Here is a 20,323-nt window from a genome sequence, read left to right as displayed (position 1 = left end):
GTCATAGAGATTTATGTAATTGACGAGACACCAGTTACTGCTATAAGCATAGCACCTAATTTAACGTTTATTTGTGTCAGTAAATTGATTTGATTTTGTGTTCTATTAACCTCCTGGGGCTCTTTATTCAGATGAGTTGTGTATCCTTCCTTTCTCCTGAACAAATTCTGAAGCCAAGTTGTTTTTTCCCTCCAAAAACTAACTTTCTTCTTTATAGTGGTTTTAAATAGGAATTTTGTACTGATGCTTCGGTTGAATTTTGGACCACACCACAGTCATGTTATGTTTTAGTGATAATGGTAACCTGATAGAGGTAGGCCTACAGTAGGTATAACTATTTATGGTATGGATCTACAATGAAAAAGAAATAATTTACTGAAATTTAGTACCAGTAGGTTTTTTACCTAATAATTTATCTTAAACAAACATAATCTCTAAAGGTAGAAGGGCATTACTGTTGCATTACTGTATTTGTTATGTCTTGGAAACGAGTTTTAACTTGGTTTAAATGTGCAATATGTGCACAGGTCCTCGTTGATAAAGTAATTTACAATTTCAACTAACTATAAAAAGGTTTGTTGATTACATGAAGGTTGCTTGATTACATTTCCAGAACAACACAAACAAAACAATTTTTCTAAGTTTTTGGTCAAGACCACAAACAAGAAGCTTTGTTGGCAAAAATATGTAGTTTATGAGAAAAATCTGGATGTTCAACAGATAGTCCTGGATTAAATTTGGACTCAGGTCAGATTCAGATATCCCAACCAAATTTAAGCCAACCTGCACGTACATCTACACAAAATAGAAATCTACCCGACAGAAATCTGAGTAACAGAATAAAATTTTACTAAGAAAACTATTAGGATTGATGATTTGATATTGAGTAGTAGATACAAAATAAAAACATATTCTTTGATGGCTTTCACGCCCAGTTCATACTCGTTACATCTTACTTACACATTTCATATAGATTTGATATTCTTCTCATCTGATAAAAATTACCTGAGCTACAGCTGACTGGTTGTGAACTCCGAGGGAAGAGAGAATCGTCTGACACAATGTCAGAGCAGGAGAGAATATCTGAAGGTAGCGAGTGGCTGGTGACGGGATAAAGTCTAGCTCCATTGACTTAGCTGACCTTGTTCTGGAAACAGAAACTTATCAATCGTTTGAATTCTCAGTAGACTGTTTAATGTAAAGCCGCGTTCAAACGAGACCAGTAGAGCAAACAGGTTACTTGACTCTAAGTTACCTGAGGAAGTAACCTACCCGCCAACTGGCTTCGTGTAAACGCGGTGGCTTAATTGAGCTAAACCAGCTGAAAATATAATAATTGTGTTCCTCTATAATTAAGCGCATCTTAAATAGCTCTGAACATTTGGAAGATTTTATGACATCAAACAACTCCATTATCCTTAGTTGAAAATGCTGGTGAAATATTTTAATACTTTGTGTTTCTTGTATCAATTTGAGACTTTCCCATTCAGGTAAGTCTGCTATCCTCACTAAAAATCGTAATAAAATGAAAATATTATTAGCTGTAATATACAAGTTTTTAAGTAGGTATAACTAGTTTTGAGGATAAACTGGAACTCCCCCAGCAGGACCCCGTCCTTCGGTGCACCACCCAGTGGCGGATCTAGAGCAGTCACAAGGGGGGGGGGCGAACCAGGGAGTCAGGGGCGGTTCGGGGGTACCCCTCCGAAAAATGTGTGTAAACTAAGTCTCCTAAATCACAGTTTTTTACCATTTCTTTGTCCAAAGTTAGTGTGATAAATTATTTTACGCAATTTGTATGCACTACTGTATTACATGCAGTAAAAAATATATGTATATGTATGCTCGAGGGGGGGGGGGCGGTCGCCCCCCTCGCCCCCCCTCTGGATCCGCCACTGGCACCACCCAAACACTACCCTCCAAAACTGACCCCTTGATCAAGTGCACTGGCCTACTTAAAGCAACAGTCTTCAGTAGGTCAGCACAACAAGCTATTGTTTAACAACACTACCAGCCTACTCACACAACTTTGAACCATTGAAAACATTTGAACCATTTTGTATAGTTCAAGTACTCAGTTATATTCTTATGGTAATCTGATACTGTATTTTGTTAAAACTGTAAAAATGATTATTTTTTACGAAATAAAGACATTTTGATTTGATTTGATTTGATTGCCAAACACTTCCTCTTTACAATATTTGACCCTCCTATTACACATATATCATCTTAAAGGCCAACTATGCCTAATACTGTATGTTTTACTGTAACTCTTAAACAGCGATCTACGGTCGACGCTATTGTCGGTGGACACGGTCATTCCGATGATGACGGAGGGTGAGGACAATTGGACCTGTATGTCACATTTCGTCCAGGGTACTCTCCGCGCCAAGAAGCTAGAGCTTGACCAGGACGCAGTCTAGGTCATAAAGAAATTGAATGCCAGAAATGGTGCGAACCCTGAGGGCTTAGGTCACACGTTGACCTGACCTGAAGTAATGTGACAATCCCAGGTCTGTGTCCAACAGAGTAGAGTGGGTTTTTAGTGAGTCTGATAAGCTTAGGAGTCTCACACTACCAGCCTGGCTACCTATGTGCGTAAAAGCATTTTTACCTCCTCTCCCTGAAAAAAATTAACTTCCAAACAGCCCTATTTTGATTGTATTATCAAGACTTACTGTGCAAATCTGGGGGTGATATCTGGGTGTCTATCCAACACTTGCAGAGAAGACAGACAAGAAAGACAGTTTTGTTCTAGTAGCAGCTCAGCACCACTGTGAGTTGACGCTACTCTACACAACAGAGCCTGTAGACATTTAATCCATTAATTAGCATAAAAAACACAATAAATCAAGATTGATGTTTACCTTCTGGCTTTCCTATTTGCTGCTAATTTGTGACAAGTTTCGTCAACAGAGAGATATCTTCAGGCGTTCACATTAGCTTTGTCAAAAATAAAATATTAAAGTAAAACAGCCATTAAAAATTAGTTTTCGTTTTCATAGCGCCCAATAATTTTTTATATTTATTTTTCTGTAGAATAAATTGTATTTATATTTACTATGTAAATACTAGACTATCAAATCAAAGATTGTATCCTTTTTAAGATTTTTTCAATATTTTGAAACAGACTTGGCCTACTAATTAAAATTACTATAAGATAAATGTTATTATGATTTATTAAACGTTTTGGTAAAGAGACACATCTTAGTTAGTTAGTTTTAATACCATAATTCACCTAATAAAGAGATAAAATTTATTTAAGTTACGGTATGCTTTCGATGCAATGGCAAACATCCATTAAAGCTTTAACTTTAACACAAATACAGGAAATACATGAATGAACATAAAACAAACCGATGAAGGGAACTAAAAAGGTGATTTGTCCTAAAATGGAGACAAAGAAAGCAAATAATTTACCATACGGGTGTACCTGAGATGAGGTATCGCCTAAAATTAATTTTTGAATCTAAACAAGGCACTTTTGCAATCACCAAGATATAACTAGGCATAACTTTAATCTCATCGGACGGAGCCTGCAGTTTACCCCAGTTTCTCGAAATATGACAGATTCATTAGCGCAAGCTGAAAAAAGGATCATAAATGTAGAGCGAGAGGTTTGCTGCACAGTGATTGGTTTTAAATGACATCATCTGTATTTTGTGCGGTGCCGCTGCTTTAATTTCCCAACGAGTCACTCAATTAGGGACTACCAAACCACTTCCCAACTGTTGGATTTCAAAAATACCAAATCCGGTTGTTGGTTGAGTTGAGTGTTGACTATTGACTAACAACTTTCGATCATTTAAAAAATAGGACCCATGGTGTGATGAGATTGGAAGAGGTTTAGAGATAGTCCTGGAAGCCAAGCCACATTGAAAAGAAAACCTATTTTACAATAAAGCATATTTTATGTCACATCAACTGTAAAATGAATCAAAAAACAAAAATAAAAGAGAGGAAATAGAAATTTATATTTTATCACACTCCAGTGGATCATTCAACTATGATCTATTTGAATATGAAATTAGCTACAAGTGGTCCATAGATGGGATGTCTATGCTTGTGGGCAAGAGCACTCACCATTTTGCTCTCATAGACGTAGAGCGGTCGCAATGTGTCACTGTTGTTGGTGACTAACTCCACGAGGTCGTGGTCCGAGGCGAGCAGACTATCGATGAGGAACTTGAGGTAGCCTCTGGAGGACAAGAATGACACCCAGTGGCCGTTAGGATCCATCTCTATCATCAGGTCCAGACAGGACAAGGCCAGCATCTGACACAAAACATAAGCACACAGATAAATTATAATGACAAGTTAGCGTCTTTTTTACAATTTTATTTAAGCTTATAAGCTTATTATTTGATGGCGATTTGTGCGTACCCCTACCCCTCAGTACCTTTCTACCTACCCCACCCATCAGCGTCAGTCCCCAATCAGCGGTCATTGAGTGAACGTCTCCAAATTTGAAAACGTGCAGGTCTCTAGTGCCGGATCTTTCGAGTAACGTATATCGCGCTGCCGGTTTTTGTAAGCAGTTGTTTATGCAAAGGCTTGTTTTTTTTTTAAACCCGTAAAGTGTGCATAGACTGTGACTGTATGTAAAAGACAAGTTCAGACAAGCATTTTTTTTTCCAGTATATTGTATGTTTTATGTTTATTATACATTTTATAAAACTTTTTGTAAATTAATATTATTTTTATAATACATATATTTGTACTAAAATTTATGTTTTACTTTCCTTAAGCCTGCATATACTAAAAAAAAATATAAATCTAAGATTTTACATGAAATTTGTTGATAAAAATCGTCCGGTCTCTCTATTTATATAAATGTCACCCATGTTTCGGTTAAAGTGTTAAGCTGATTAGATTGTATGAGTGGCAAATGTGTTGTGATGAGTTTTGAGTACTTATGTGTACGTGCGTGAGTGCCTGACCCCTTTTGTTGGCCATTTCAATAGTATAAATTTACATACATACCTTCCTGTAGCCGGTTATATTTGGTGTGCAGTAGTGTCCTATATAGGATTGAAATATTTTCCCTAGTATTAGGCCTATAGATGAGTAATTTGTTATTTGTCATGAAGTCTCTTAGACTTACAGTACCTACTTCACCTTCTTTCACATAGGTACAGAAATTATTTATAAGAATTAACTTCACCTTCTTTCACATAGGTACAGACATTATTTATAAGAACTATAACAGTAACAATTAGCAGGACAATAATCCTGTTTTATACAGGATATATTCAATAAGTTTTTACTTGACACTGACTGAAAACAAATTACCTGTCATAGGGTAAAAACCCCTAAGTAATTGTAACAGCTGTACATGTTTTATTCTGAAGTTGTGTAGGCCTACTTTAATGAATACACAACATTCTTTTACCCTGCTACAACACAGGATCATTTCTGTGAAGCAAAGGTAAAATATACTTAAAATTTGCTATTATAATAACCAAAGACTATTCCATAATGAATTAAGGCAAAGCCTGTAAGTTAGTTTTCCAGGAGCTAACGTGCAATCAAAAGCAAACTAATAGTGTCAGTAATTTCAATCAAGCATCAGATTCATGTTAGATACCTTATACGTCCCATCACATCCCACACATCACTTCAGACAGAATGTGAGTCTTTGAGATCTTTACATTTGCTGCTAAGTGCTAACACTTGTACACCAAAAGCCTTCACTTACCTTACAGATGTCATGACCACCCGAGAAGTCTTGACATAAGGTAGTCAACAATCTCTCTCCGAAACCCAACAGAACCTGGAAAGATATTTAATATTAACTGAAAATAATGAGTTCTTATAGGTAAGATGTTTATTGTCACCCTATACATTTCTCCACCTTGTGTTGTATCTTAAGGGGTCTTTTTATCACTAACACTACAGTCTATGTATACAAAAATATTTACACACAACGTGGTCACTAGTATCATGGTCAGGTCAATCTGACAACGTGGCAACGGACACGCGGGGGAGAAATGCATTGAAGGACACGAACATCTAATATAATTCAAGTTTTTGAGACAGGATGGCAAAAATGTATCAAAACTAGATTTCAATAACTTATAAGCCTAACAAAAAGGAAACCTTATGGTCTTTATAAACTAAGTGAGGTTGATACAATAACTCTAAGTACCTGGACACAAGCATGTTTGCTGACGGAGAGAGTTTGCTGGTCGAGTAGACTGACGTAGTTGCCACCAGATATCTCCACCGGTCGTGCAGGCATCGGCTCACACTGCTGACGAGATAACTGCAGAAAGCTGAGCAGAGCTGCGTACAGGTTGGCACGCAGCTTTTGTGAAGACACTGCAACAGTGAATGCACAATGGCGACTTTTCTTAGCTTTATGTTCAATTTAGTATTACCTTTTTGAAATCTGACATTTTTGGTTATCTGGCACCCTTGCAGTCCCAGTGTAGGATCATAATCAAATCAAAAGTTCTTTATTTATTTCATACACATTAGTAAATAGTTTGATAAATAGTGTCAATCATTACGGTAAAAATACACCTTAACTATTTCACATAAATGTCCTCATATAAACAGGCAACTGCATTTATCATTCAGTGAGATATTGGGATTTAATTGGCATTTTGACAAAGGAATCAAAACTTCTATCTAAGGAAAAGTGTTATTAACCCTCTACATTTTCGTGGAACTAAGGGATGAACATATCACACCCACAAGTCCTGACTAATAGGTTTGCAACACAACCTCAATTACAATTACAACACATTAATTACTAACTAAAATATTAATTTGGGATGAACAATATTTTTCATTTTACGTTTAGAGCATAATAGGATTTTTATTTACTTCCTGATTTTCGGTTTGGCAGTTTTCTTCCCAAACAGCAAGGTAAGCTTTTTTTTAGAGAATATTGAGTAAAAATTCTTGTAAATGGCAATAGTGTCAAACAAAATCTTTTTTTCAACAAAAAAACAAAAAGTTTTTCAGTCTTTGTTGTACTTTTTTAGACTGTAATCTGTGATAATGGGATCGCCGTTATTATCAATCCTCTCTTTTGTTCGACGAAAAATTTCTGAAAGTTTGATTGGAAATCCCGTACTAAGAAAATGCCAAAATAAATTTAATGGGTGGGATGCTCAAAAATTGGACATTTTTCAAAAACTTCCTTAAATTTTGGAACTCGTCCATTTCTACTGTCTTTAAAAACTGATATAGTACCTGAGCTCAATATCCACTTGAGCAGGCAGCTGCTGATGTCGCGCAGGATGTTCTCCTTGGCCTGTAGGAAGGCTCGCAGCTTGGCACCTGCGTCCTCTGCCCCACTGAGCTGTAGCTTGCCCAGCTGTTGTGTGAGACAGTGACGCACGTTGACCAGCAGCAGTAACACTGCGTTGGACGACAGGATCGCTAGCTCAGTCATCACCGTGGCGTTCAGTACCTGCAATGAAAGACATTACGATTGTTAAGACAGCAGGCTAGAGCAGGTTACACATAAAATTTTATTTCCATGACTCCCGAACTTTACTAAAAAACTATAATACAACATACACACACACATAGTACTGCCTAGACAAGTTATTTGTTATTTCACAGTAAATACTGAAATATGAATTAACAGATAACAATGGAGTGATAAATTTTGCAAAAATATTGTATTCAAATTAAGGAAGGAAAAAAGAAAACCCAGCCTCCTCCCTCTCCATAGCTGGCCAAGTTCTCTCTTCACCTTCTTTTTTCCTTCCAATATACTTTTTATTATTATTTTTTTTACTGAGTTTTCAGTGTTAACGCAATTTAGCTTAACTTAGAAAAGACTTAACTTAAGACAACTCAAAACATTATATTTCTATTGCAATTTGAGTTGTAATAATAAAGTTGTAATATTTTAAATTCTAATATACACTACTGTTCTAACAATATCCTACAAATATTAAATTAAATTATAAGATAATAAAGTAGGGACAGATTCTATTGAACTAATACAAACTCAAAACTCATAAACTAATACGACTGTAATACATTGATCTGTTTTACATTTGTGAAAGATCCTGAAAAATGCTACTAATAGTTGAGGGGTTACCACCAGCTAGAGTACAGGGTTATTCTAAATGATGGACCCATTTTTAATGCTTTATAATATTTATACTATTAAACTTACCGCTATAAAATACACATCAAACGAAAAAACAACTCAAAGAGTTTATGCCTTCCAAAGACACATCATTTAACAAAATCGATTCAACAGAACTGTAGATTTAATTGTACAAAGTTAAAAAGTAACCTCCAACTTTTTTTACCACGAGAAATTTGGAGGTTACTTGACGTTTTTGCAAATAACTTTTAAATGGTGAGGAAATCGACCAAAGTGGAAGGTAATATTCCGAAAGAGAATAAAATTTCCTACAATCTACTATTACGCATATCTTGAAAATACTCAATAAATGTAGCATAAATTTGGCCTAAAATAAAAAAGTGCGAAATTTAATGTTTGCTATGTTTATTGTCTACATTAAAGAAGGGTATTTTCAACTTTTTTTCATTTTGAGGCAATTTTTGGTACCTTTCTTGAGTATTTTCAAAAAATGCTTAAAAGTAGATTGTAGGAAATTTTATTCTCTTTCGGAATAGTACCTTCCACTTTAGTCGATTTCCTCACCATTTAAAAGTTATTTGCAAAAACGTCAAGTAACCTCCAAATTTCTAGTGGTAAAAAAAGTTGGAGATTACTTTTTAACTTTGTACAATTAAATCTACAGTTCTGTTGGATCGATTTTGTTAAATGATGTGTCTTTGGAAGGCGTAAACTCTTTGAGTTGCTTTTTCGTTTGATGTGTATTTTATAGCGGTAAGTTTAATAGTATAAAAATTATAAAGCATTAAAAATGGGTCCATCATTTAGAATAACCCTGTATTAAAAAGTCCTGTCAAATCCATCTATCATTGGGGATTTCCATGACTTGTTGCCTATTTCCATGACTTTCAATGACCAGAATGTTTTTCCATGACTTGCCATGAATATCCCTGACTTTCCAGAATGTGGACACCCTGATAGAGTCAACTCTTAACGTAAACACAAAATGCTATGCTAAATAATTGTAATATTTTACTGACACTAACAGAATGTTTATTCTCCGACATTGACATTTTTTGCGATCGTGGCAAAATCTTCAACATCTTCATGTCTTGTAGACATTATTATCATCTCCAAGTCACGGAAAGTCATCATGGTCCTCCGCAATCATGACAAAAGTGTGAACACAAAAACTTTGCAGACACGTTATGCGGTCGCGATAGTAAAATCGGGCTCGACTCTGCCTATTTTCTGTAAAATAACCCTACTTTTGGTAAAAATCCAGTAAGCTGAATTTTTAATCATTCAAATGTGGTATGATCCCAATTAAATTAATTAATATGATTAAAGATTTACTATAACCGGTTCTTTCTGTGGTTTTTTTATATAAACCAACTGACTTAACAATTTTACTGCCAGATGCAGACGTTACATATACAAGTTAAGCAAGTATTTATTCACAAGCTACATAAGGTGGTTCAATCTCCCATACCTTGGTGAGCAGTTCAAAGATGGTTTGCAGTAACAGGCTGAAGCGCAGAGGAAAGGGGAGTGATTCGGTAGGAGCCACTGAGAACAACACCTCGGTCACTTGTCTCCAGGCATCCAGGTACTGTACGGTGGCTGACGCTAAGTGGTGTTGTTGGTTCTGTCTGACTGCATGAGCTAACACGTTCTGCAACAAAACACTTGTGTTATTCAAAATATTTCTAAGATTCACACTCATTTGGCGGACAAGTGTTGCAACTGATTCATTGTCAAAGCTTGTAACACAAAGCAAAACATGAACGAATAAAAAAAACCAAAATAGATATCTCTACCATCAGCAGCAGTAGACATGACTACTCTACTTAAAAAGAATAAAACTGTGAGAGGAACTTCAGGAACCTTTTGTTTGAATATGAGTTGTTAGGAGAAAAAATCATTTCGCTTATGAATACATCGAGGGAAAAGGAATGAATACGCAACTACTCTTTCTAGCAATTAGTTCCAGGAAGCTTGTGGCAAATAACAGCTAATAAGACAAGTTAAAAAAAATGTTTAGATCAATAATTTTCCTTTTCTTTCATTACTATCCGATATTTTGATATATCTCCCTTCTTCCTCAATATGAACTGATATAAGACTCAAATAATTTCCTAAAATAGTTTAATTGATTGATTAATGATTTATGAACCCAATACAAATCTGATAGAATGCTAATGTGGTTGTAAAAAACCTCAAGTATGTGCTCAGGTGGTTTATTACCTGTATTTCTCGCAGGATGAGCTGCCGCTGAGCCACAGTGGAGCTACCCTGAACTACAGACAGTTCATTGACCAGCAGTCGATGAAGACGCTTGATGTTGATCACCTTCAAACCCCCTGGACTGGCAACCTGTGAGTGATGACAACATTGTACAAATATATTTGTATACTAAAGTAGACACCCCATCTATATATGATAAGCTGTGGTTGGTTGAAATCTCTAGGAAAGGTGTTACTTAAGCCAGAGGAGATAAGAGGAATAGGTATCCCACAGAGGGCTGTTGAGCTTAGAGGTGTGCTACACAAGATCAACGGGCCAAAGTACCTGAAAGTAGACATACTCCAACTCCCCCCCCCCCCCTCCCCAAATAGTAATACCAGTACCTACTGTAAATTAACATCTCCCAAGATTGCAGCAAAATCATCTATATCTGTTACAATCACAGCAGAATCATGAATTGTTTACTGCTCAATTTCCACAAATGCTTTCAGCTATAAAAAATAAGCTGCTTGCAAACCTCTAATACAGTAAGTAGACTCCCTCTTATCTCCTCTGGTTCGAGGACAGTCTGGATAATGGTTTTTCTGGTTAAACCAACGTCCCCAAAAACTCATTAAAACGGACTGTTTAAATGAATACTGTATACAGTATTTGACTTAAATTTAGGAGAGCATTGTATTTAGACACGTGATCACTGGTCTCAAATCTTTCCCACGAGAACAGTCGTTTCAGTACCGCCCACTACCTGCCAATCTAGTACAGTTAAACTGATGTGCTTATAGAAATAGTCCGGTTAGAGAGATGTCATTTCCGCCGAGTGTAGTCCAGTTAAACCGATGTCCGGTTAAAAGGTGTCCGTATAAGAGGGAGTCTATGTATTACCTTAGTTTAACTCAAAAATTCTTTTCTTGCCCAAAACCGATCTGTCAACTGTTCGCCAATATTGCAGGTACTTGTGACTAATGTTAGTTTTATCCTCACCTCACACTTGGCCATCAGACTCTCCATCTGGCTGTGTTCAAAGAACTCCCAGGTGGGGGTGGGGACAGGCTCTATGTTGAAAGACAAAACTCCCAGCAACTGCAGTATCAGACGCTTGTATGGTGCTGACAGATCCACTGAAACATGACCATTCAACATTAGGCTCAACTATAAATAGACAAACTCCTGCTAACTTAGTGTTATAAAGAAACTTAGGATGGATGAGTAGTGGTGTTTTGATCAAAGTTTAGTACCACAAAAAAGAATCTTAACCACAAATCCCTTCTCAACCACAGAGTTTGGATCTGTAAAAGGACGTTGTTGTGACATTATGTGTAGTGTTTTTGTTGACAAAGGAGGGAAATCAAGCCAAGATAAATGTACATTAAAAAGCAGTGATGATCTTGAGAAAATGCAGATACTTTTGAATAGTTATGTAATTGATGTAATATGTGTTAACTTTTTATATAGTTCCTCACCTGAGGAATGTTCTCACTTACAAGTCGTATTTGAAGAAATGTGAGCGAATTTAGACACACAGAAGATTCTGAAATGCCTTATTAGATTTTACAAGAGGTGTAATCTCACCTAAATCGTTTTTGAAGGAGTGAGTAAGTTGCACTCCAGAGGTGACGTTGCCGAGGTGGCGGTCAGCTCGAAGCACTTCCTTGTCCACTACCAGCACGTTGACTAGATTGGTCAACTGAGACATCTGCTGATGGGCAGCTGTCACCTTCAGCTCTATAGCAACAGTCTTCAGCAGCCACGCAGTCTGGGTCAGATCACAACCTGGGGAAACAGCAGATTAGAGGTCTATTCAGGGCTTAGATACATTAAATTAACCTTGAGGGAGGGTCATAGAGCACAAAGGCCTTACTTTTAATGACTTTGGTTAGGATACCATACCAGGCTTACCTAAATGAGAATTGTCTAACTTGAAAAAGAAACATTACTATTTGCAAATAAAACTTTCCTCGGTTGAAATACTGACAGTGAATAGAATATTCTTGATTTTGTGTAGCCTTTAGTGTGACTTTTGGCGGTTTTTTGTAACAAATGGGACTTATCTTTAGTGTGTACCGTGTTTTACGAATTCTAGATGTGGGCCTACACATTTTTACATCCAAGGGATACTTATAGGATAGGTTTTGCACACAATATAACATATTTAATTTTTGGAATGTGAATGTCTTTAGAGTAATCAAGTTATTATTAACATAATCAACAGCTTTACAGCTATGATACTTGTAAAAGAGGAAAAAATTAGGGGTGTGCGATGCATCGAAAATGCATCGAAATTTTGATTCGATTCGATTCGATGCATCGAATTGCAATTCGATTCAGCATGCATCGAAATCACGATGCATCGATTTGGCCTCGATGCATCGAAAAAGACCGATGCATCGGTTAGCTCCCGATGCAACGATTACGTCCCGATGCATATTTAAAACTAATTCAGGACTCCAATATGAGTTTTAGATAGGGAAGTGTCAATTATCGCTACCACCGATACTCGAACATTGCCGATACTAGGAATATCGGTATCAAGAATCGATTGCCAAACATCGATTTCGCCGATACCGACAGCCGACAGGGATGGATAGATATTTTATTTTAACATTTATTTATTTGATATCTATTAGTTTTGTAATCACGCTAACAGCTTTAGTAACCAACTTAGCACACTATTTAGTTCAAAACAGCTAAAGTTTTTTTTCAGCTGTTCTCTCTGCAGGCAGATGATATTGCACAACACAATACAATCTACATTTCAAGATGTCGTCAGACAGTCAGAATTCAGTCTCAGACAACCGGCGCGCGAGTGTCCTCAACACGAAATTATACTAAAAAATGTCTGTATCAATAAGTCAGATCTTTAAATGTATTATTTTTATTTTTAGAACAAAATAAATAACCTAAACTTGTCTAAATGTTCAGTTTCATCCCTGCATTACGCATCATTAGAAAAATTCGATTCAATTACAACATCGAAGTCAGAGCAGAGGGTTAGGCTTGCACTTGCCTATTGCACCAAAAAGTAGATCCATATTATATCTGTACTATCTACCTAGTTTAAGTGAAGTTTTAAGTGCTACTATAATATAAGTTTTGATTGAAAAACACCATACGCATAGTCCATGTCGATTTTGTAATATTATAATGAATGGTAAATGTTGACCATCTAAGATAAACCAAAGTATGTAACAAGAGTTCTCATTGGTCGAGAGGCCACGCTGCACTGTCATGTCAGCCAATCGACGTTCGTGTTTAAATGGAGCAAGTGACGATTGCTAAGATACATTGATAAATATCAAGAACCGTTATGTAGGACGTGTTTGTTTGTAAAGAGTATAAAATTAGGTTAAAGTTTAAAACGGTGTGATTTTCTTTTGTCTTACAAAGACCTAGATTTGACAATAAGGTTATAAACGAGTATTGTCGCGTCGTTGTTCCTTGTTTGTTTACTTTTTCAGATTCCCTATCAAACGCCCCTATCTGCTATCTCTCTCTCCCCCCCTCTCTCTCTAACGATGTACTGATTAAACAGATTTTGGTTGACGACTTTTCTACTTAAGATTCCCTGTGGTTATTTTAGTTCAATCAATCCCATAACCTTTCTATCGTTTATCAAAATAATTAATTAATCTGTTTTGTATTTTATTTCCTTTAAACCAACCCCTATTTACCATCTGTATTTTATAGAATAAAATGTTTGTTTATAAATTTTGACTGGCCACACAATTTTGTACCTATTTAATTTTGTATAAAGTAACAGATACTTTGATGATTATATATACAGTATATATATATATATATATATATACAGGGTGTCCCTCGAGAGGTGTCTCAAATCGATTACTGGAAAACGGCTTAACGTACAAGGATGAAATAAAATTATTTCCAACTAAATCGACCCCAAGGAATAACGTAAAAATATTTTTAACTTTTATCAAATACAGGGTGTGCCAAAAACTGAGGGTCACTAGTTCAAATCTCGGAATTTTCAAATGTAAACATATGTCATGTTATACACCATTTTAAAGGTATTTGATAGACAAACATTTTGGCGAAAACCAAAATTAGTTATCTTTTTCCGTTTGAAAATGGCGGCAGTTTTTTTGAAAGAAATCTATATTTTTTTAATACTCTGTATTTCCTATACCAATGCATTTAGCACTTCTCCGGTTGCATTTTCTTACTCGTTATGAAATTAGCTTTACTGTGATATGCAACAAGTAACGGTTTTTTGAAATAATAAAAATTCCAAAAAAATTTATTTTTGTAAATTTACAATTGCTCATTGTTCAAAATTTTCAAATAGCAACATATGTCAAGTGGCACATCATTTTATAGGTTTTTCAATTCCTAACAACTTTGTAATTTACACTTACTTCGTATCTCTTTTAGTTTTTGTGTAAATAACAAAAAACCTAATTTTCCTATATCAAATGCATGTTATTTGGGTTTGACACTAAAGGCTTCATTTCATTTAGTGTTGAACCATGTCAAACCCAAATAACATGCATTTGATATAGGAAAATTAGGTTTTTTGTTATTTACACAAAAACTAAAAGAGATACGAAGTAAGTGTAAATTACAAAGTTGTTAGGAATTGAAAAACCTATAAAATGATGTGCCACTTGACATATGTTGCTATTTGAAAATTTTGAACAATGAGCATTTGCAAATTTTCAAAAATAAATTTTTTTGGAATTTTTATTATTTCAAAAAACCGTTACTTGTTGCATATCACAGTAAAGCTAATTTCATAACGAGTAAGAAAATGCAACCGGAGAAGTGCTAAATGCATTGGTATAGGAAATACAGAGTATTAAAAAAATATAGATTTCTTTCAAAAAAACTGCCGCCATTTTGAAACGGAAAAAGATAATTAATTTCTGTTTTCACCAAAATGTTTGTCTATTTAATACCTTTAAAATGATGTATAACATGACATATGTTTACATTTGAAAATTACGAGATTTGAACTAGTGACCCTCAGTTTTTGGCACACCCTGTATTTGAAAAAAGTTAAAAATATTTTTACGTTTTTCCTTGGGGTTGATTTAGAAGGAAATAATTTTATTTCATCCTTGTACGTTAAGCCGTTATCCCGTAATCAATTTGAGACACCTCTCGTGGGACACCCTGTATATATATATATATATATATATCAATAAGTGCTGCGTGCTGTAATGAATGCTTTTTATTATCAAAATAAGTAATCAATTATAAATTTTTGATAATACATGGGTCATTGAATAGGTACCATAATGTCATGTAGTTTCCTATTTGTAACTTGCAAATAATAATAATTGATAGTTAATTCTGGAAAATGAAAAATAGTGAACGCATTCATAAACCTGTTGTCAAAACAGCAACGCAGGTGTAAGGGTTTATTGTTTCAGAGGCTAGGGTGTTTCAAGGACAAAGTGTTGGGCCTCCCGGCTTAGGGGGGAGGGGTGGTGGTTAGAGGGGGAGGAAACTGGTTTTGGCTATTTATTGATTAGTTCACCGACCCTTCTAGACAACAAAATTGAGTGACAGTGACAGTGTTAAATCACCGTGTTCTGTATTTAATTTGTTGTTTACTTTGTTTGTTATTCTATTAATTTTAGTGTTTTGTTCTATTTTGTACAACTCCTGGTCCTTGCAAATTGTATTATCAATGCTAAATAATTGTGGTCAATTCAAATTATATTTTTGATTATTCAAATCTCCTACACAAAAAGACAAAAGTCAAACCAGACAAGGAAAAAACCTGCTATTGTAATCCCCGTACCCAGCCATTTGGGAAGTGGTGAAAGTCTAGTCTAAATATAGCTCAAAGGTCTCACCCTTCCCTTCCCCTACTCAATGTTACTATTCCGCTCATTTCAAGGTCATTGCACAACGCCTGCCTCCCGTCTATTGTTTTGCCTTTATAGTGTTTCTATTCTGACTTTTATAAACATAAATTTATTGCTTACGTAGTTCAGTAGTGAAATTTTCTATTGTGAAACAGTAGGCCTACTTTAAAACAAAATCTCTACCGGTCATGTCATTCTATTCTGTGTCAAGTCAGTATACCATTGCCATTGCCAGTCAGTCGCCAGCGACTGCTTTGAGTTGACCTATTCTGTCGTGACAGCTATAAAAATAGGTTAGGACAACTACCTCTTGCTTATTTCTATATTGTACTTTACTCAAACTCAAAATCTCGAATACTCGTCCATTTTGTGTTAATAGTATAAATAAAATTGGATCCATTAAAACCGGATCCAGCCCAAGATCCGATTTTTTGTGGATACGATCGGGCGTCGGTTCTAGCTCAGATCCGGCGGATCCGGTAGTCCGATATCCGGATCCGACCATCACTAAAATAGACAGTAAACACTGATAATCAACTTTTTTGGTTCGTACTGATTTAAGAATGAACCAGAAGTATTGAAAGCCAACAAATATAAATGTGAAAACTAAGTAACAATACTACCGTACGTCATAAAATAAACTCTATTTTATTTAATACAGGTCAATAATAATAAACTTAACGATTGCTTTATTGATATATAGGCTTATTCTAATTGTTAGTGAAGGGTAAATTTCCTTAGGCCAACCATAAAATTAGCAGTGTCCATTAATGAGGTTAGGTCAGCAACTATCCTCTTGTTCATAATTTTATTTAGTACATTTTTTACTTTAACTTTTTTTAAGGTAAAGGATCCATTACAGAAACACATGTTGTATTTAATTTTTGAAGAAAATCATGCCGTGCTGCATCGAATCGAATCGCATCGATTCGAATCGAAATTCTTTGAATCGCATCGATGCATCGAATCGAAAAAAATATGCTGCATCGCACACCCCTAGAAAAAATTAAAACATTTTCACTGAGTTTGAGTTATAAAAATTAGTGACAAATCATAAAATCTGCGTTTGGAAACATCTGGAACCTAACTGGAATATCAGACTTTTCTGAGAGAACAGGGACAAATATTAGGGCTGTAGTACACCCTTTTTAGTCACTGTCTTATGTTTCTACATTTTTTCAGCCTGGCGTTTCTTTTTTCATTGAGTTACCTTTCATTTTTTTTTGGAAATCACACTCCCTTTTCACTAGCATTGATTTCTTTTCTGGTCATTGTGTATATCATTAAATATTTTAATTCTTTCTTTTAGTTTTTTTCACATCCACAGGCATGTCTAACTTTTTATGCTTTGTATTTCTATAATTTAAAAAATAAAGTTTTTTTTTAAGAAACAGATGTTCTTTTAGTTTTGATTATGGGCCACAATACTGATACCCGCCCTTAAAATGAAGTTGAAAAGGAAAAGAGTTTAAATCCGTTTATTTAAGTATCTAGAAAGACTGAAATATATCCTCACTCACCCTTGTTCGATGAGTTGAATGGCAACGCGGCAAGGTGACGTTGTATAAAGTCTCCCGAGGACCTTAGGAATCTCAGAGTAGGCTCGGACGTCCTGACGTTAGCGGCCAGCGCGTAGATAAGATGGTAACAGAGCTCTGTGAGGCGAGGGTTGACTGAAGGAGCCGTCACATCGGAGTGAGCTCTCAGTCCAGTGTTGAGTAGGGACATGACAGCGTGAAGACATGTCAGTGGGAAACCCAGCATACCTAAACAAGCCAAACTCTCATTAATGACAGTTCAAGGAAATTTCACATTATAATGTTTTATGTTTTAAAACAGTACGACTTAAAATCAATGCAGAAAAGACAAAATTCATGCACTTTGGACGAAATCAAGACCATTCTAGAAGCCTCTCTATTGAAGGTTACAATTTTGGAAAAGTAGACAATTTTAAATACCTTGGCACAATAATAAGCGCAAATAACACCGGACAATCCGAAATTCAAAGGTAAATAAATCCAGCCAATAGAAGTATGTTTGCCCTGAATAAACTAATTATCATCAAAGCTGTTTTCTGTCAACACAAAACTAAAAATTTACAAAACTGTGATTTGTCCAATTCTGCTTTATGGTTTTGAAACATGGACTCTGGACAAAAGTACTGAAAAAAACTCGTCACCTTTGAAAATAAAGTGCTAAGAAAGGTTTTTGGACCAACAAGAGAAAATGGTGAATGGAGGATCAAACACAACAGAGAAATTAGATACCTTTATAAAGCACCAGATGCTGTTGCGGAAGCAAAGTCGACGAATAAGATGGCTCGGGCATGTGTTAAGGAGAGAACATTGATGCACGGATGATGCATTGATATAGAAAGTTTGTAAAGAAAACCCTGTTGGAAGAAGACCTCCTGGGCCTCCCAAAAAGAGGTGGAAAGATGAAGTGTCCAAAGATATGAGGAAGATAAGAATCACGGAGGAAGATGCTGAAGATCGGAAGAAATGGAGGCACTTAGTTGGCGAGGACAAATACCACCTTGGGTATCAATGGCCATGGGAGTAAGAGTAAGTAATGTTTTATGTGTTATTTTTAAACACATTTTTAAAAAGATATTTAACTCCTTGCTAGTTTCTGAGGATTATTCATACATCAGTGTCTTAAGACACCAGTTTCAATATTTTGCTCCATCTTGCAACTCATTATTTTGCATTTTAATCAACCTTAGCCAATAGCAAAGCGATCATCTCATTCACTCTGTTGTGTTTACGTTCGTATATATCCGTTCTAGTGATAACGATTAGTGTTCAGACACTCACCAGGTTGCTGGAAGTTAGTATGGGAGATATCCTTGTCCAAATCAAAGCCCAGCAGGTAGTGAGCCAGGTTGGGTGGTGTGTGGTTCAGACATTGCAGCAACAGTTTCAATATGGCCTCCTTAGTTTTCGTAGCTTCACTCAAGTTATCTTGATCATCCTGTGACAACAAGTTGTCTGGTGAACTAATTAAATTAATGATTACGAGAACTAATGATTTTCTAACTGCTGTACAATTCTACAGATATTTGTTGAATGATCAGCTTTCATCAGTCTATTTTAATGCATTCTACTCCAGTGGTACTCTAGAGTCCTGCTAATCCAAACTACCTGTTGGGGGAAAAAGTGTGTAATTAAATAATAAAAAAAAACAAGCTGTGTTGTGAAATACTAATGTTTAGCTGACCGGAAAACTGAGAAAACAAGGAGTGGTACCTCTAAATGAGTTAACATGACCAGTAAAAAATCTGAATTGTACGTGAATTTTTTATGAAACTAGGAAATTTGAAATAAATGCTAATCCTCTATGACTGAGTGTCCATTCATTAACAACGTCCTGATGGTTCTCTTTTAAGGTCGTGTTGTAAGAATATGATCTTGGGAGACGATTTTGGACATTGCAATGAAACAAATTTTTTTTATCATTGTAATTCAAATACATTGTTGCACAATGCACAATCCTCACAATTCAGTAATCCGAACAAGGTCTTGTCATCAATAGCGGGACTCTTTTTAAAATGATGTAGCTAAACATGTAGTACATTACATGAAACCTGTATGTCAGATTTACAGTTTTTTTGTCCTAGGATGCTAGGAACAAGCTCGGGATTTTTTTTTCACATTGCTTCAGGCTAGACCTAGGGGTTGCGGCATTATCGCTTAGATAAAATCCATTGGTGATTTGGCAGGGTTGAACACGGGACCTCGGAGACCGAAGTCTTGCGCTTGTAACAGAACTTAAGACTTCGGTCCCCGAGGTCCCAGGTGAGAGATGCTAAGTAACTTGTTGGAGTCAACAATAGTCAGGGCAGAAGAAGATTTGAGTACAATGAAATCATGTTCCACTAATTTGCAGATGTTATTTTCCCATTTTAATGGTAGAGGATAATAGGAAAATGCAGTAGATGCCTAACTACTAAACCAGTTCGCTCCACTGATTTACAGATTTAAGTACTTTACTCACCGAAGGGTCCTCATCATCAGCCTCCAAACACTCGACAAAGCCGTGTCTTACGTGAGTGGTGAGTGCTTGAGTGGCCGTGAGCACAGAGACTATCTGTGACTGAGGCACCGGATACATGGTGACAGCCAGGAAGATACGCACAGTGTAGAGCGCGTGACTCGGCAGCCAGCTGTTGTAGGTCACGTACCTGTAC

At 36.0% G+C, this 20,323-nt stretch overlaps 1 protein-coding gene across 1 annotated transcript in view; it reads right to left on the bottom strand.

Annotated features, from left to right (window-relative positions):
- The window catches only part of LOC128994809 (nuclear pore complex protein Nup205-like), a 50,959-nt gene that overhangs the window by 11,958 nt on the left and 18,678 nt on the right, over positions 1-20,323 (bottom strand). Inside the window, exons 17-29 of the mRNA XM_054419603.1 lie at positions 20,131-20,317; positions 18,951-19,107; positions 17,655-17,900; positions 11,873-12,073; positions 11,285-11,421; positions 10,304-10,432; positions 9,549-9,731; positions 7,204-7,423; positions 6,149-6,321; positions 5,699-5,773; positions 4,084-4,275; positions 2,679-2,806; positions 1,006-1,147 (exon numbers count right to left, since the gene is read on the bottom strand). Of these exons, the coding sequence (XP_054275578.1) occupies positions 1,006-1,147; positions 2,679-2,806; positions 4,084-4,275; positions 5,699-5,773; positions 6,149-6,321; positions 7,204-7,423; positions 9,549-9,731; positions 10,304-10,432; positions 11,285-11,421; positions 11,873-12,073; positions 17,655-17,900; positions 18,951-19,107; positions 20,131-20,317 (2,170 nt within the window). The remainder of the gene's footprint in view (positions 1-1,005; positions 1,148-2,678; positions 2,807-4,083; positions 4,276-5,698; positions 5,774-6,148; positions 6,322-7,203; positions 7,424-9,548; positions 9,732-10,303; positions 10,433-11,284; positions 11,422-11,872; positions 12,074-17,654; positions 17,901-18,950; positions 19,108-20,130; positions 20,318-20,323) is intronic.

This window comes from Macrosteles quadrilineatus, unplaced genomic scaffold (genome assembly GCF_028750875.1).
Source record: "Macrosteles quadrilineatus isolate MER2022 unplaced genomic scaffold, UCM_ALF_1.0 Scaffold_5__1_contigs__length_97177068, whole genome shotgun sequence".
NCBI classification, from domain to species: domain Eukaryota; kingdom Metazoa; phylum Arthropoda; class Insecta; order Hemiptera; family Cicadellidae; genus Macrosteles; species Macrosteles quadrilineatus.
This window is presented reverse-complemented; position numbering and strand designations above follow the sequence as displayed.